The following is an 18,512-nucleotide window of genomic DNA, read 5'->3' as shown; positions in this document are numbered from 1 at the left end:
TTAGTTCATAAAAAATGGATTAGGAAAATAATTGCAGATTCAAAGTATCACAGATTAAACATTTAAATCTAAAAATCACTCAATGTTTCAAACTATTTTACTTTAATTCAAAATTAATTCAATAAATTAGATTTTTTAGTATATTAAATTATAATAAAATTGAATTATAATCCGGTTCCCGGTTAAGAACCGGTCGGTTCCGGTTCCGAACCGGAACCGGTGTTATTTAAAAAGTTGGAACCGGTACCGGAACCAGAACCGGATTTTTCGGTTCCGGTTCCTCAATTAACCGATCGGTTCTGGTTCCGATTCCGGTTAACCGAGAACCGGAGAACCGTTTAAGCACCCTAAGGTAGAACAAAGAAGAGGCACTGCTATGAAGAATTAGTAGAACCCTGTATGAGTTATTATAATGTTGGGCCTAACATTGGGTGTAACATGTTTAATAAGTAAAAGAATGATTAGATTATACATTTATCTTTTACATAAGGCCCGCAGTGTTAGAGTTTGATACTAGAAATCACCTTTCGAGTGATTGAATACTGTTAAAACTCTCATTTTATTTTCCAAATGAATAAACAGATTATTTTTGTCATAATGTTATGTTTTACATTTAATGGATGTTTATTGCATATTTAAATGTATAAGTAACTTAACAAAGTCTAAGATCTTTGTTATAGTAGACCGGTTGTGGGCGTCGTTCACTTTAAGGTAACACGGTCAGTTCTAAACAAAGAAAAAGAATATTTTCACAACCTAGATAGGCTTAGACTACCTATCGTGAAAGGTTGCAATGTCAGTCCGATTATTTCTAAGCCTTACCTGAAATAAGATGACGTTGGTGTGGTATAGCACTGAATGGATCTAACAATGGCGAGACAGTCTTTATGCTATCTACTGAAAGACGAGGTCTCGTAAATTATTTCTCAATCAATGTACGTTAGCATTGAGCATACGGTATTAACTATGCACTACTTTGACTTACCAAATGGTGCGGGTTTTTCGCAACCCAATAAGCCTGGTATATTGGGTAGTGGTGATTAATATCTAGCGGTGCTAGGATTGCTATTATGTTGAATCGTGCGCGAGGTGAGTCTCGTTTGATAACATCCTCAAGAGAAGCTTGAAATAAAATTTTATTATTCGGAACCTAGCTAGTTGGAGTTTAACTACTCTATGAATAATAAATAAGATTTTCTTGTTGGGTCCTCTCTTGGAATAAATAAGATATTAATTAATTAAGTCCATAGCAGACAATAATTAATTAATGGATGTTTTTATCTTAAGCGCGGGAAATAAATATAAAGTATTGGAAACCCGAAGTACTTGTAATTTCGGATTTGGATGGGGAGTGCAATATTACTTCTGTAGTGGCTGCTCGTAATATTCCAATTTTAAGCTTATATTAAATTGGGTTTAATTTAATTAGTAAAAAGCTAATTGGAGGAGCCCATATCCAAAGCCTTCCATAGATCCATGTCTGGGCCCAATATGTGACTAATTATAAATAGGAGAATAAAGGAGACAGAAAATACACTAATATTTTTCTCAAAATTTTCGGCCCCTACTCCTAGTAGTAGTCGAAATTTTCTCTCCTCCGAGGGAAAGGATTTCTGTCTTCTCTATTTAAGTCCTAGTGCGCTGGTGAGATCAGTTCACCACGATATCGAGTTCACATCCAGGAACCAGTCCGAAGATCCATGGTTTTGTACTCAAGATCTTCACGAGGAGAAGACGCTAGCTATCTTCGATTCTTTGGAGAATCATCAAGGTATGATGGCTAAACCTTAGAACAACATGTTTTAGGTTTCTATTAATTTAAAGCATGTTATTATTTGAGTTATCAACATGATACGTGAGATAATTACGCGAATAGAATTTGTCTAAATAATCCGCTAAATAGATCTAATAAAGGTGCATCGTTATATATCTTTCATGTATAAAAAAAGTATATTTATAGTTTAGTGTTTGAATTTAAATGTAAAATTTAAAATTTTGATATTTTTATAAATATGAGAGTAAAGTTATTAAGAATTACATTCTCAAGATTTATTCAGTGTGATAGTGCAATATTTTCAAAAAATGGATTACGTATATAAGATGTGTAAACCAATTTATAAAAAAATATGTGCAAAGTGTGTATCGGAAGATTTTAAAATAGTAAATCTATAAACCAAGGCTTAATGCAACCATACAATCTATTGAAGAGCGGTAAAAAGATAACAACCTATTCAAAAGGTACAACGTATGTAGGCGGTAGGCATGTAGATCGGCAAGATCTACAATGTATGGCCTCCATTAAATTCATTGAACACAAGAGAGATGAGAAGTATCTACAATAAGATTGTGACAAAATAATTCTTTATGTAGAATAACAAAAGTATAATATTTAAAAATATTACTACTACATAGTACTATTATATTACACGTTAAGTAGTATGGGAGGTAATACTAGTTCTCTTAATGTTATGTATAAGCAAATTTTAAAAACAAATTAAACCTTCATATGACTCGTGCATAGTAATGGAGGTAATACTAGTTCTCTTAAAAGTTAAAGATATAATCCTTTTATATAACATACTCCCTCTTTACTAAGTTACTTAAGTCGTATTCTATTTTGGGATGTCCTAAGTTACTTGAGTCATTTCTCTTTTTTGGCTAAAATCAAAACATCTACTTTATTTTTATTTATTTAACTTACAAAACACAATTTTCTTAAATTTCGTGCCAAAAATACGCATCAAGTAATATGGGACGGAGGGCGTATGACATTTGTCATTCAATCATACGTGATTCCTATCAATATGTGCGGTATTTCGTACTCCCTCTGTCCACAAAAAATAGTCCTTGTGGATGACACGAGATTTAATGAAAACTTGGTCTAGTAAAAGAGAAGAAAGAAAAAGTAGATAAAATAAAAGAGAAGAGAGAAAAAGTTCGTAAAGTAAGAAAAAAAAATTCCATTTTGAAATAGGACTATTTTTAACGGACAAAGAGAGTAATATTTTGGGTTGCAATAATTGATGACTAGTGTATGCCAGTATGTTATTGCATTGAATCATGTGCTTGTGTGGTATATTAATATTCCAAAAAAATGTTTAAAAAAAGAATTTATTATTCAATAAAACTGATCAATTAAAATTTTTATTCTATAAATAATAAATGAAGTTCTAAACTAAACAACTCTTTGAAAAATATATTATATTTAATTTATGGTTATATAGCATATAAAAAGATTAATTTAATGAATATTGACAACTTAAACATAAGAATTTCAGAAAAAAACTGGCCTATATGATAATCAAATTACATTTCTCAAGCATTAACAAATAACATTAATGTCAAAATAATCATTTAATAACTAACCATTTAAATAAATTCAATAATCTAAATAGTGCGGTATCAAAAATTAATCCAAAAACATCAATAATAAGTTCAACACATCAAAAGAACAAATAAAGAAACTCCCACTGCAATAATAACTAACGTGGTATAGCTTAAGATTTTGGGATACTTTTAAATCTGCCACTAAAGTGACTCGACTCATATTCCTCTTCTTCTATAGTTTGATGCAGAGTTTTGGTATGGACAACGGTTCCGTTGAAAGCAACAGTCTTTTGATCCTATAGTGTTTGAGGATCTGAAGACGGAGAGAGTTTCAAATTTTTCTATATTGTGTGGGATGAATTTATGCGTAATAGTTACCCCTATAATTATCATCGATTTCAATTTTTAATTAATCATTATTGATTACTTTCATAATTATACATAAATTTTAGGGTATTAAGGTAAAAAAAAACATGAAGTTTGGATAAATTTTGGTTGATTCGGTGCAACTTTACAAATTGTCAATTACTATATCATAATTTCGAAATTTTTCTCGGTTGTCTCATAGTCCATGATTTGGAAGAAATTATGTATTCTTTTGGCAAACGAATGGTTTCTTATGACAAAACATTCAGCTATTTAAATGACGTTATTTAATACATTTAGTCAATCATGTCTTTAATTTTTACATAAATACGTATTACATCAATAAATTAGAAACGTAACATGATGAAATTATTGTTATGGGGCAATTGTAAAAAATGTCAAAGTTATGATATAATTGGTCAGTTTTTAAAGTTGCGGGAAAATTTGACCAAATTTTATAGTAATTTTTTTGCCATTTGTTCTAAAATTTAATATTATAAAGTTGTTACAAAATAATATTCCCTCCATCCCATAATAAGAGTTACATTTTGCCATTTTGGTCCGCCACACTTCATTTTTACTATGGTAAGTAGGTCACACATTCCACTAACTCTCTTCGCTCATATTTTATTACTCCCTATAAAACTAATATACATATTCCACTAACTTTTTCAACATGCTATTCTTTACATTTCTTAAAATATGTGCCCACAATAAAAATGACTCTTATTGTGGGATGAAGGGAGTAATTTAGATCAATAAATTTGAATTATTTTTAGTTCTAACCCAAATTTGGTTCCATGAAAAAATTGGGAATGTTTTAATTTTGTAATTTGTCATTCAAATTTGTAAGGAAAAATTTAACTAAACTTCATGATTTTTTTTACTTTTATTATAAATAATAAATAGGTATTAGTTTATTTCGTTTACACACTTTTTTTATCAGAACGAACTATGTACGGAAAAGTAATAGAAGTATGTAACATATGGAATGGGCCAACAAATTTATGGGCCCAAAAACAACAGTTGAAGTACGCTTATATATTACGCGACACCAATTATTTGTGCATAAATAGCTGATCATCGCTGCATTCTTCCCCAATTCTCTTCCGACAAGCGTCTTCTCTCTCAGCTCTTCTTCTCCACACGCACATACACACAGGCGTGCGCAGTTAAATTGAATAGGTATTAGTTTATTTCGTTTACACACTTTTTTTATCAGAACGAACTATGTACGGAAAAGTAATAGAAGTATGTAACATATGGAATGGGCCAACAAATTTATGGGCCCAAAAACAACAGTTGAAGTACGCTTATATATTACGCGACACCAATTATTTGTGCATAAATAGCTGATCATCGCTGCATTCTTCCCCAATTCTCTTCCGACAAGCGTCTTCTCTCTCAGCTCTTCTTCTCCACACGCACATACACACAGGCGTGCGCAGTTAAATTGTTGGTGCGAATCGTTTCCAGCTCCAGAGTTTTCAATCGAATTTACAGATCTATACTGTTTCCAGAAGACCGAAGGCCTCATCTAGATATAAAATCGATTACGGGGGTTTCGCTCGTTTTCAATTTCAGCTACAGCATATTTGTATTGTAGAAACAGAAAAATAGAGGGAGAAGTTTATCTATTACTCCAATTCTGCTTGTATTTTTCTTACCCCTTGTAGCAAATCTGGAATTCAATAAAAAAAATTGAGGAATACTGCTTTTATTTTTATTTACTTTTTCCAGTTGATTGATCGTTCGATGACCTAATTGCTGTTTATGTGTTTTTATTAGAGTTGATTGTTAACTGTTATTGAAAATAAGAAAAGAAACAAAAGAAACAAATATAAAAGGAACAGGTTAACGGGTAGCCCAGGATCAAGTGCTATGGCTACTGCAACTCGTGTTGGATTATCGGAGCCCATCTCGACTGGTGGCCCTTCAGAGTCTGATGTTTCTAAGACTCGTGACTTAGAAAAGGTTGGTTATTTACACTGCTCAGAGTATTTTGTAGAGAGAATTTGTAGTTTCAAACCTTACATTAGTAATCAAATTCCTAAAAACTGTAATAGATGGTTTTAGTTAGCAATTAGAGAAGGTAGGAAGGACACTATGAACGTTTGCTATTTGGTTGAAAATGAAAAATTGCATTTCTGACCTTTTTCCTACAATGATATGAATTGTGTTAAAGAGATAAAACTCTCTATAGTTGAGCCTAGTTTGTTGGTGCAAGTGCAACTATATAACTCTACAACTGTAGTATTATACTACTTACCAGCCCAACTCTGCACAAGCGCTTCTTGTGCTGAGGCCAATGTTCTTTTGAGGGTAGAAAGAAAGAAGCTATAGCTGGTTTTGTTCATGGCTGCTTTTTTTTTTTCTGTAGTCTAGATTCTAGAACTTGTAATCATTCTTTGAACATTCATGTACTTGTTTTTTCCTTTTCTGTTTTACCTTTTTCTTTTATTGGTTTAGCCTAATGGCTCTCTCTTGTGTATGAATTGCCAGTTTCTTGTAGATGCGGGATTGTATGAAAGTCGCGACGAAGCTATCAAAAGAGAGGAAGTTCTTGGCAGATTAGACCAGGTCACCTTTTATAAACTTCAAATGGTTTACTTGTTTGACCTCCGGTTATCAAGTACGAATTTTGATGTTGGATTAATTCACAGATTGTGAAGACATGGGTGAAGAATGTTAGCCTAGTTAGAGGTTATAATGGATCAGTAATCCAAGAGGCGAATGCAAAGATTTTCACATTTGGTTCTTACCGGCTTGGCGTATGAATTCCATCCCTTTACGTGCTTTTTTAATTCTCTTTCAAATTCAACAATTGCCTTAGCGTTATGCACTATTCTAAATGGAAAACAGTTTGACCTGATTAATCTGAGATGACTTTTTTCGGGTAAAAGAATCCAAATTTAAAGTGCCTGTTAAATCCTTGGGCAAGATGAAAACTTTATAATTAAATGAAAGTTAGTAAGCGTAATCTTCACCCAGATGTTGTTCTACTTACCAAGAATCTTAAGAACATGATCATCTTGAACTGTAAAAGTTCTATGTAGAAGCATTAACAAACTTTATATTTAATCTTTTTGTGGCTAAATGATGATTTCAATGGATTTTTTATAATTTGGTAAGCTTTTAAACATAACTGTGGAGAAGCCAATAACATTACACTCTCTGAAGGATATATGATTGTATGAATTTTTATCTGATTTTATCGTTGAGATTGTTGTTACAATTTTTAAGAGATTACCAGACAGGCCTTTGAGGATTAAATTTGGCATCTTTCTTCTACTTATAGGTACATGGCCCTGGTGCTGATATTGATACGTTGTGTGTCGGACCAAAATATGCCACTCGAAATGTAAGATTCTTGGTTGACATCTTGTTAATGTATGCTTTCTGAAAGGAACATGATACCTTTGTTATATGCAGGAAGACTTCTTTGGTGAACTTCACAGAATGCTATCAGAGATGCCTGAAGTACAAGAGCTGCATTCTGTACCAGATGCCCATGTACCGGTGATGAGGTTCAAGTTCAATGGTGTCTCTATAGATCTACTTTATGCAAATGTGTCCCTGTGGATTATCCCTGAAGTATGAATCTTCTCTTCTCATGAAAGATGTATCAATGGGTTTACTGCTTATTATTTTATGTTTCTTTGCTTAACATTTTATTGTTAGCGCCCATTGAAGTCCTATATGACTACGTAGTTAGAAATGGATTCTGGAATGTGCTATTGGCAGTTGATATTTCCATGGTAGCAGCTAATAGTTTGGGTCCTGTATGGGGATCCTTGAACCCAAACCGTTGTTAATTGGCCAATGTTGATTTGAGGCCTTCTAGCATGTCATATGGTTCCTTTTATTGGTATATTTGCTGACCTGATGCACAAAAACAAACTAAAACAACTCTGGTTTAATCAGTATGCACTAAGTTTTTGCTTTCTCATAGACAGTTTCTATTTTATTTTAATTCTCTCCCCATAGCATCTGTTCTTGCAATCAAGTTTTTCTATGTCTTGTGTTTGTTCTGGTGATATGATGTCTCTGAACAGTCTTAATACCTAAAATATTTGATATTGATATCTTTTGTGAAAGGCTATTGAAGTGCCTTTCTGAATTAATCTGATCCTTTTCTATCTCATGCTAATGCTTTCAGGATTTGGATATTTCTCAAGAATCTATTCTCCAAAATGTGGATGACCAGACTGTTCGAAGTCTCAATGGTTGTAGAGTAACAGATCAAATCTTGCGTCTGGTCCCAAATATTCAGGTGGTTATTTGTACAGTTTTGGATTATTTGTTGAAATGATTTCCTTGAGAATAATTTATAAATTGTCGTGTCATCCTTAGAATTTCCGTACTACACTACGATGTATGAGGCTGTGGGCGAAGCAGCGTGGAGTTTATTCAAATGTGAGGAAATTAATTATGCTTGCTTTTTTCCCCTTCTTATCTCTTGTGTTTATATAGTGTATGCAAGCATTTGGGTTACTGTGTACTCTTTCTCTTAAACTGCTTTTCTGCTAGCCAGGTTACTGGTTTCCTTGGTGGTATCAATTGGGCATTGCTTGTTGCCCGTATCTGCCAGCTATACCCAAATGCTCTGCCGAGCATGTTGGTATCCCGCTTTTTTAGGGTATACAATTTGTGGCGGTGGCCAAATCCTGTAATGTTGTGTCCAATTCAAGAAGGATCTTTAGGACTTTCATTCTGGGATCCTAGAAGAAATTACAAGGACAGATCACATGTGATGCCCATAATAACTCCTGCATATCCCTGCATGAACTCCAGCTACAATGTCTCAACAAGTACATTGCAAGTCATGATGGAAGAATTTCATAGGGGAAATGAGATATGTGAGGTACTATAATTCATTTTTTCCCTAGTTATGTTTCGATGTTTGCTATTCAAGCTTAGCTTGGTTTCCTATTGCTTTTCATCATTCCTCTCATCTTTGTGCCTCTGCTTTGTGATTTCAGGATGCATTCTTCTGTTTAATATGTCACTAAGTTTTTTCAAACTGTGTATGGCAGGAAATAGAATCAAACAAGCTTAGCTGGGAGACTCTCTTTGATTCTTTCTTGTTCTTTGAAGCGTACACAAATTATCTGCAGATAGACATATCAGCAGAGACTGATGAAGACTTGATGAGTTGGAAAGGTTGGGTTGAGTCCAGGAAACGTTTGCTTACATTGAAGGTGCTGTTGTAATTTGTATACCTTTTTTGTTCTCATAGTTGTTTGATGTTAAATCAGTACTTTTGAGTAACCAGTGCTTTCCATCTGTTGACTAATTTTGCTGAGAATCATTCACAGATTGAAAGGGACACTAATGGGGTCCTTCAGTGCCATCCACACCCTGGTGAAATTTCTGATAAATCAAAGCCATTTCACCATAGTTATTTCATGGGGTTGCGGAGGAAGCAAGGTGCTAATCCTCAAGAAGCTCAGCCATTTGATATAAGGATGACAGTCGAGGAGTTTAAGTGCGATGTATATGCATACTCATTCTGGAAGCCGGCAATGTTAATCCATGTGTGCCATGTTAAACGGAAGGACCTACCTATCTTTGTCTTCCCCAGTGGAGTCCGGCCTTCTCCCCTTAAAAAAAGATCCGAGAGTCGGACAATTCTGAAATTACTTGCATCTTGCCCTGTCCAAACTGATGCTGCTGTCAGCAGGAAGAGGAGGAAACTAGATGAACCCCCCAAGAGAGGAACTAGCTTAACAGAGTCTTCAAGCAACGGTGCATGTACCAGTGATGCAACTTCATTTGATCAAATGATTTTAAAGAAACAAATCGAAACCGATTTTAGTACCCCAAAAAGTGAACAGGGAGTTGCTGGGAACATCTCTCCACTTGCCCAGGGAATTCCTGGACTTGATCAAAGCGAGCGCACTGCTGAACCTTCAGCTTCTGCTGGTGCTTTCCCTACTCCAATGGCAATGGAGAAACATGTTGTTATTGAGCAGTCTTCTGCACAGATTCCTCCCATTCACCAGAATTCTTCTGAAGCATTTGATGGGCTCGAAGGTTTGTTGAAGAGTGAAACCGAGAACAATGCGGAGGCAGAACGAGTTACACAACCAGAGTTGTTCCCAGACAAGCAATGTGTAAAAGTAGCAATGGCAGGGAATGGCACCACCTCCATTATTCAATTTCAAGCCAAGGCCGACTTAGAGGAGCTAGAGGTCTTGCTGACTGACCTTTTTTATACTCTTATGCATTTCATGTTTCTTCCTTTTTTATGTTCGGACTGACATTTTCGTGTTGTATGTAGCCGCTGGAACTGGATGTATCAACTGCAATTGCGTCTGCAGCAGCAAAAGTGCCAGCTCAGAAGCCGCTTATCAGGTATCCATCTATGGAAATTTAATAATTCTATCTCAAATCACGAGGATCTATTGTGCAGCTTGTACTATGTCACTGTTTGTGTTGCAGGTTCTGTTTCACCTCGTTGCCTAAGGCAACTGGTAACAGTGCATGAGTCTGTGCAATCATGAAACGACCTCTTGAGGGCGAGGAAGGGAATGGTACGACGGAGGTCTTGTAAAATATTGAAAACTCGTCCTTTTTTTTCGAGCTCACGAATAGCGGAATGTTGTAAATTATACAGTTTCAGCAGTGTTGCGGATTATGTCACCTTTATAAATAAAGAGATGTACAATTTGAAAATCGACTACTCTTTAATTGATTGCTCTTTTAATTCCTTGTACTCATCTCTCGACAGAATTCAGGTTCAGTTTCAAAATTTATGTTTTTCTCTTTTTGAGTAGATTTATAGCAAGTTAAAGTGAAGAATAAGCTTGACAAATAGTTCCTGAACATATATGGAAAATGATGAATTAACTTAACTTTGAGAATTTTGGAAACCAAACGAAGAGAAACAACAAAAGCTTGATCAAGCATTATATGTAAACGAAACATCAATCTATTGAATGCTAAACATATACATGAAACAATCTTACACAATGATCAGCTAGCTCCACGCTGCACGCTTGTGGAATCTTCACCCTTTGTCGGGTTCCGCCACCTCAGCCGGGGAACTGCAGAAACATGACATACGGACAGGTCAAAACGAAGTGCAAGAGCAGCATTTGGTTTTGCAACACCGCCATCTTGGTTTCTGGTGTTGGAGAGAGTCCATAGTTCCACGAGACCGTTCTCCATTCCCACTGCTCTTCTGGCTGTCGAAACCCAGCCAAGATAGTGCGGTAATGCTGCTCTGGAACGTTGGCAGAGTCATGAGCACCTTAACTGACGAACCATTTACCAGTTGCAATATCTTCACTGTCTTATCTCTCGAACCAGTGGCAAATTCAGGGCCAAACGGGACAAGAAGCTCGTGACTTACTTCGTCTTCACCTGTTGTGAAATGTAACTGAAAGACATTAGGATCCAACTAGACAAATTTTAGATGGAATGGAAAGAAAATGGAGAAAAGAAAGCTGTTGTCGTGAGACAACTTCAACTGTGTGACGGTTAGACTGTGAGAATGCAAGCTCCAAGAGCCTACTTGCCATAACCATATCCCCCCAGAACAGAAGCCAACTGTGCCTGTGAGGTTTGAAACTTGATAATGCCAATAAATAACAGAATGGTAGAGCTAACTGTCAAAACGGTATATAACTATTCAAGAAATAAGATCCCATGCCTCCACTATGAATATACTGAGAGATCTTCCATACCTCAAGTGAACAAGATCCTATGCAGTTATGAGATTTCTAAAAAGGGTAGTAGTGTCAACATCTTAATCTTGTCTGGAACTGGAGAAATAAGCACAATGGGACAACAAGCTAAGAGAAAATTAGAATTTACGAAAAAACTCAACACTTATATCATGAATATGAAACAAATAAATACCTTGCATGAAAATGACAATAAGCACAATGTTCCTCAATGGGTGGTTCTGTCAACACAGTTGGAACTGCTTCGGGAACAGTTTCCATGGTATCAACCACTTCATCACGAGTTAGACTTCTCATGCACAATATTAAAAGCAAGAGCATTTTAAGACTTTTGAAGTGGAGAAGCCAAAGTCTCACCATAAAGATATATCCTAAGGCAGAAATATTTGCACCAAGAATTTGCACATTTGATGGAAGATCGTCAGCAAAGCTAGACTAAAAGTGGTGTGATTCTATGTCTTCAGAAAGGAGAGAGGAGCTTCAAATACTCTAGCTACTTTCTCGTTTTCCTCTGATCATTATCACACAATTCATGAACTTGAGGTCGTGAATCTTAAAATTTGCAAATATGTGGAATTGAGATAGCTTTTGGCTTTTACTGGTAATATAAGTACTGAAATAGAAGAGATTATCAGTCTTAGAAAGTTAGAATGGAATTTAAGTTCAAGTTAATTTTATTTGGAAGCAGGCTCATCATCCACTTCTGCTGTTATCTGGTGTTGGAACGAATGCCATTGGATATGATCTTTCTCCTGGGGTTAGTTTACTCCTCTTTTGCTCATCGACGTGACATATCATTGTGGTTATAGGTATTGCCGACTGTTGGTAAGATATGGATGTATGCAGATTTTGGAAAATATGTCCTTGAAGGTTTAACGTTTGAATTATGACACAATGACATGTACGGTTTCAGTTGAATGGAGAAAGGTTGCATCAGTAACCTTCTTTCAAATTTTGTATATGAATGGAGCAATCTTCAAGGGGGGATGCTTATAAGATTGAAATATAGACAATTCTGATTCCTCATTGAAACTATAAGATCTTAATGTAATAATTTTTACATATAAGTAGGCAGGAATCAAGATTCATTACCGTCTCCTCTAGTTATTATCTAACATACTTTACCGTAGCCATTTATTGTTAAGAAGGGGATATGATATATGTATTTTGGAAATGAGAGAAGAAGAGTAAGACAAATGAAAACTAATGCCTATACTTAACATATGCAGTCTTCATTTGCCCGTTATATGTGTGACCAAGGATTTGAAGTTCGAGGGGCAGGAAGGGTCGGATTTTGAGGATGTTGAGAAGTCAGCTCATGCATTATCTGAACAAATGGAAGCTGCTGACAGTGCAGAGTAAGACTTCTCATGCAATATCTGAACAAATGGAAACTGCTGCAGAGAATACTAATGGTGCTCTCCCTGCCAGCCAGAAATCAACCTCAGTGCAGAGTTGCTCAGAAAAATCTGAAAATTCTGTGGTCAATGAAGAACTAAATGGGCTCGCAACAGCATGGGATGAATGTAGACTGGTGACGGAATTGACACAAACTTTTACACGCTTGTCACAAACACTTTCTGGCTTTCTTAGTGAGAGTCAATCAAAGATCATGTCAGCAAAATTCTTTGACCGAATATCAGATGATCTCTTGGAGGGTTCCTTTATATATGACCGTTTTAGTGAAGTAAGGAAAAACATTATGAGTTTACTGGAAAGGAGGCAATCCTCTGGTGTTGCTAGCCAGATTAGGGATCTAAGTCAAAAATTAGTTGATATCATTGATGAAGCTCAGCGTTCTGTTTCGCCTCAACTTTTTGATCTTTCAGAGCGTCTAACAAAAACTTTACAAGATCTCGAGAAGCAGTTGGACTTAATTGTCAAATATGACTGGGACTTTGATCATCACCTGGAAGAGGATGTTCCTGCTGCGCTGAGGTGCCATATTTTATATTGTTTATTTAGTTCCTATATCTTGCTTATTTTTAAAAAATGTTTCTATGTTCTCTCTTGTTACGTATTTCCGCAGATGGAATACATAAGGGCACAAAGCAAACGAAAGGATGGCCGGATACTTGCTATTGGCCATTCCATGGGCGGAATTTTACTATATGCCATGCTAGCACGATACAGTAAGTTAGATTGATGCATTGAATAAAGATGATGTATGGTGTATATTCCGATATTTAATAACAGACGCAAGCTCAATTCCTAGCAATATAATCCGGTTTGTCAATCAATTTCAATTGTAAAAGTATCATGGCTCTATCCATCTTCAGGTGTACATGATACATGCCCCTTTTAGCCTGTCGTTCAGTCGCTTTCATACTAATATAACTTCGGGTTTCATTTTATTCATGAATTACTTGGGTGATAATCCCCTCATTGGACTGGCTATAGTCATGGGTAGTTTTTGTGATGCTATATTTGTTAGTCTTTTAACTTTTTGTTGATTTTTGAAATGTTTGACAGTTTGACGTTTCATCACCTATATGTAATCTATAACAATATTATGACATTTTTGTTGTTGATGATGAGATGAACAAATTTATTAGTTACTGATTTTCAAAGGCTCAGAAGGAAGAGATCCCGGATTAGCTGCCGTTGTTACATTGGCCTCGTCACTTGACTACACATCTTCTAAATCATCTCTCAAACTGCTTATTCCTCTGTAAGTAGCATTTTTGTTGATTGGACGTGAGTCTCTACCCCATCCTCTATTTGTATATGTGACACTGTGCTGCAGGCTGATCCTGCTCAGGTTCTCAATGTGCCTGTTGTTCCTCTAGGAGCATTGCTATCTGCGGCTTATCCTCTTACTTCTAGTCCGCCTTATGCGTTATCATGGATGAATGACCTGATATCAGCCCGGGACATGATGCACCCTGAGCTGTTAAAGAAGCTCATTCTCACAACTTTTGTGAGTCACCGTAACTCTTTCGAAGTTCTTGTTTTCATTATAAGTAATTAAAATGGCCTTCTGAACTAGTCTTTGTGCCCATAGTTAGATGCTTCTAGTGTAGCTAGCTAGGCTCATATTGAATTAATATGTTAGATGCTTCTAGTTTAGCTAGACTTTTATTGAATATCTTGTTATTCCTTACACTACAAGAGAGCTTACTTGTAAAACAAAAAGCCCAAACGCATCACCTATGCCTTGGTAGTTGGTATCACAGCTAATTTTCTATTGAACATGTGGAAGCTCTCTGTGTAATCACTTCAATAAAAATTGTAATACCAAGCAGTAATTTCAACATTCTCAATAGAATTTCATCGCTGCTGGCATGTCCACAGAAGCTGTATATGGTTAGTTTCTTATCTTGTCAGACATAGCATACTTGCCATATGCATTAACTTATACCTGTCAATATAATGCAGAGACCGTAAAGACCATTCCTGAGCACATAGTCACCTATAAAGTATTTGGAGAACCTAATGGTCCACATTATGCTCATTATGATCTAGTGGGAGGACGACTGGTTTGTACACTAATCTGTCTTCTTCACTTAATCGTTAGGTGTCTTATCTCATAAGTCCATGACTCGGGTTTAATTGCTTAAACTTTTACCTAATACCTGCAGGCCGTTGAACAAATATACCCCTGTATAATCCAATTTCTAAGCCGTTACGACGTAGTGGCTTGTGGTATGCTGTTTCTTCCTAGAGGATTCTGAACGTTTGAGACCCGACATGAAACAAATTACCTGCAGCTTTTGTTGTGGTTTACTTTCTAGTGTGCAGCCATGCTTTCAACTCTGTCCTTCAAAATCACTACTTGATTTCTGTTTCCCCTTTTAGCCGGCCAGTGTAAACTAGAATGGCCTGTAAATGATGTAGTACTACATCTCTTATATTTATGATGGATGTTTTTATCTAATGAAATTTAACATGTGCCGTTGAGATTATTTGCTGCAAAATATTGAATTATGATATAGGGAGCAAAATCTGCTTAATTATGCATTACAATAGGCAATCTCTGCCAGAAGCACACAAGTAAAAAGTCATGGAAAAAAGGTGAGAAATCTTTCGGGCACACAAAGGTCGAAAAACAGCCTTTGCTCAATTAGACTTGTCACGCAGGGCAGCAGATTTGCAGACAGGGCATGCATTCTTGTGTAGAAGCCACTGCTTTATGCATTCAACATGATGATGATGACCACATTCAAGCATTCCTATTTCATCATCCACCTTGCATTTCTCCTGCACAATTCGAACATCAATACAGGAGGGAGAGAAGGATGAGAGAGAAAGCAAGAGTTAGTGCGTTCACCTGGCAAATGCTGCATTCCCAGTCTTTGTTGATATGTTTGAATTTCTTCAGACAGTTGGATATCTCTGCTTCCTGCAACCCAGTGCCTACGTACCCGATCTTGTCGCCTAAATTAAGCAGCTCCTCATACGACATATCATCCACGTCGAGCCTCCACTCCTGATACCGGTCACGTTGCCGGAGTATTCTTCCGGGCAGCAGAGCTTGTCGGGCCATCAGCATCTGCAGTGCTCATTACAGTGTCAATGGATAAACTATGTCAATCAGAATCATAATACTATACCTCAATGATTTCTTCAGCAGAACGGTGAGAAGTTCTTGACCCGATCCCGACTGATAAAACCCCCGGAAATTCAGCAGCTGCATCATCATCGTTTCTTCGTGCTTCTCGCAAATGCTAAAACAACAATCACACATACTTTTTAGCTTGATGATCACAATAACAAAATCACTATCCACCATACCTTTCTCTGTGGTGCATGGTTCCTAGCTCGAGGTGCAACGTCCGAAGCAATGCCGATTCCGGGAGGCGTACAACACACATCAGGAACATCAACGACAACATTATCCAGGTTCCGTCGATTATGCAAAGGTTTCCTCTTCTTCTGATTTCTTGCACCCTTAGCTTCCCACTCAGCCGCCGACCTTATGATCGCCGGTGCTGTCATCGGCGCCCCTTTACAACCCAGCCCTTTAAGCTTCACAAACATGAACCTCTTCTTCTTGGAAGGGGTTCTTGATTCAGCTCCATTGGCTACTTGCTGTTGCCTTTCTTGTTTTCTGCCTCTCTTGTGCTCTCTATTCACTTGAGGCATCATTCACATTAATTAGCCTCTTCAGTGTTTTCAATTCTGAGGCTCCACTAGAGTGTAAATGAGGAGAGATGAAATGTTTTATGAAAATTTTGAATTAAAAGTGGTTTTTGAAAGGAAGCAAACACTGTTGATTCTTGGAGGTGTTAGGGAGAAAAAGTGTTTTCTTTTAAATACAGTTGTCTATCTCCTGTAATGTTTTTGTTGTTATGTTCAATATTCAAGCTTTTGTAATGACATCCCAACACACTTTTGTCCTTCACTTTTTAAACATATTATCTGTTCTGTCCTTCTCTGTCCTACACATTGTCCCACACACATTATTTATTCTTTCAAGATTATATGATTTTCAGAGCATGAGGAAATTATTTTCAGAAAAAATGAAAAAGGGGGCCCCAAGAATAACAAGCTAGCTTACATGTTGTCAATTCTTGGTATTTGTGATGAGAATCAATTAGAGAAGAACATTGCACACCATGTGCTAGAGAATGTGTTAAGATGGCTGTTGTATTCAAACGATATAGGAAAAACTAATTATTGCATATTAAAATTTTAATGAATGACTTCTTACCTTTTTTTTATTTTTCATATTTGCGATTAATCTTTCCATGCGACATACTCATTCAGATATTCCATTTGTGGCTACCCCACATCTTCTTTCCTAAAAGTTGATCTAAGAAAACAGCTCCAAAACAATTTTAATTTGTTTTACACTTATATACATCTTTTTTTAGGGAGATTTCAGTGTACTAGCAGATAATAGAAAGGGTCTCTCTCATCGTTTTTGGGTGTATGTGGTTGAAGAGTGACAATGCAATGACATACAGATATTAATAAATTTGAATATAATTAAAATTGAAAAAATATTATGGGTGGTTGATGGGGTGATGATGGATTATTGGGCCGGACACTGTTATTGGGCTTTAACACAACAAAAGGTTGTGAATGGCCCACATATTGTTGCTACTAGGCCCATTAAGCGCCAAATTAAAACCATTTAACAAAAGGTTGTGGAAGGCCCACATAACGTCGCTACTAGGCCCATAAGAGCCATATTAAGACCATTTAATTATCATTTCATTATTGTTTATATTCAGATTTACTAGTACAGTATGGTTTGTTGATTTGTCTTCACCATACTACATCCCTTTAGTTAGTTATAACATTATTTACTTATAGCAAATATGGTAAAAAGTAAAAACATACACAAACTTTTAGTGTAGAGTCAATTTCCCGTAAAATTCAATTTCGTATAAATTGTACTCTATCTTACATGGCCAAACAAAAAGTCCATGTGGAACTAGTGGCAGAGCCAAAATTTTAACAGTGATGGGCTCAAACTATCAGTGAATTTTTTTGAGTGCTAACGGCATCTTTAAGGTTCGGTGCTTACGACACAGAAAAAACTCAGACATGAGCAATATAAAAAGCCATAGCTGAAAAAAATAAATGATAAAAAAATTAACTAGTGAATAGATTTGTTAAAGCATAACTCGATTTTACAAAAATATTATATGATATATTTACATATTTATCAGATCAATAGACTATTTTTTATAATAAAGAACATCACATTAAAATTGATTTTATTCGATACTTCAACTATAAAATCATTCTTTATGATTACAAATTAAAATGATTTTTATAAAATTACTAGTTTAAAAAAATTAATAAAAGTTAAGAATGTGAGAGTCCATAAAACATATATGAATATGAGAAAATCAACAAAACTTACAAATTAGAGAAAATAAAGCCACAAATGAACTACCAGCATAGCTTTTAAATCGATTTTACTAAAATATAAAGGTCTCAAATTCTGCACCTCATGAACAAAAGACTGGAACTCAGGCCACCTGAGCTAACGTTAGATACGTTTAATGCTGCATATATATAATATATATAGGAAAAATGAATGTGATCAAATAAAAACTCTAAATATTGTACAAACTCAAAACTATGATCTAGACCATTGAAAAATGTCAACAGATCACAAAAAAACATCAACAGGAAAATGTCAACAGAATTTCAACGGTAGTCAATGATTGA

At 35.8% G+C, this 18,512-nt stretch overlaps 2 protein-coding genes and 1 pseudogene across 2 annotated transcripts; 2 read left to right on the top strand and 1 right to left on the bottom strand.

Annotated features, from left to right (window-relative positions):
- The first annotated feature begins 5,053 nt into the window (after nt 1-5,053).
- On the top strand, nt 5,054-10,371 carry LOC125222461 (nuclear poly(A) polymerase 1-like). Its single transcript, XM_048125094.1, has 12 exons — nt 5,054-5,667; nt 6,196-6,273; nt 6,357-6,464; nt 6,992-7,054; nt 7,126-7,287; nt 7,853-7,966; nt 8,047-8,109; nt 8,228-8,557; nt 8,730-8,894; nt 9,012-9,887; nt 9,977-10,050; nt 10,138-10,371. Exons 1-12 carry the CDS (start codon nt 5,575-5,577, stop codon nt 10,181-10,183), a joined length of 2,172 nt encoding a protein of 723 aa, XP_047981051.1. The 5' UTR covers nt 5,054-5,574; the 3' UTR covers nt 10,184-10,371.
- Nucleotides 10,372-11,595: 1,224 nt separating this feature from the next.
- LOC125220277 lies at nt 11,596-15,058 on the top strand (annotated as a pseudogene).
- A 222-nt stretch (nt 15,059-15,280) lies between these two features.
- On the bottom strand, nt 15,281-16,631 carry LOC125222462 (E3 ubiquitin-protein ligase RNF6-like). The gene is made up of 4 exons (XM_048125095.1): nt 16,119-16,631; nt 15,938-16,051; nt 15,655-15,876; nt 15,281-15,584 (listed from the first exon to the last, which is right to left on the bottom strand). The coding sequence occupies exons 1-4, from the start codon at nt 16,470-16,472 to the stop codon at nt 15,444-15,446; spliced, it is 831 nt and encodes a 276-aa protein (XP_047981052.1). The 5' UTR covers nt 16,473-16,631; the 3' UTR covers nt 15,281-15,443.
- Nucleotides 16,632-18,512: the final 1,881 nt, after the last annotated feature.

This window comes from Salvia hispanica, chromosome 4, assembly GCF_023119035.1.
Source record: "Salvia hispanica cultivar TCC Black 2014 chromosome 4, UniMelb_Shisp_WGS_1.0, whole genome shotgun sequence".
Lineage (NCBI taxonomy): Eukaryota > Viridiplantae > Streptophyta > Magnoliopsida > Lamiales > Lamiaceae > Salvia > Salvia hispanica.
The sequence above is the reverse complement of the archived record's forward strand: the minus strand, read 5'-3'. Positions and strand labels throughout refer to the sequence as shown.

Excerpts from the sequence above, each read along its gene's own strand:
- LOC125222461 (XM_048125094.1), top strand. The coding sequence starts at position 5,575 with ATGGCTACTGCAACTCGTGTTGGATTATCGGAGCCCATCTCGACTGGT. Across the intron at positions 6,465-6,991 it reads TTGGTTCTTACCGGCTTGGC|GTACATGGCCCTGGTGCTGA; the intron begins GTATGAATTCCA and ends TTCTACTTATAG. Across the intron at positions 8,895-9,011 it reads AACGTTTGCTTACATTGAAG|ATTGAAAGGGACACTAATGG; the intron begins GTGCTGTTGTAA and ends AATCATTCACAG.
- LOC125222462 (XM_048125095.1), bottom strand. The coding sequence starts at position 16,472 with ATGATGCCTCAAGTGAATAGAGAGCACAAGAGAGGCAGAAAACAAGAA. Across the intron at positions 16,052-16,118 it reads ACCATGCACCACAGAGAAAG|CATTTGCGAGAAGCACGAAG; the intron begins GTATGGTGGATA and ends TTGTTGTTTTAG. Across the intron at positions 15,877-15,937 it reads CTGCTGAAGAAATCATTGAG|ATGCTGATGGCCCGACAAGC; the intron begins GTATAGTATTAT and ends TGAGCACTGCAG.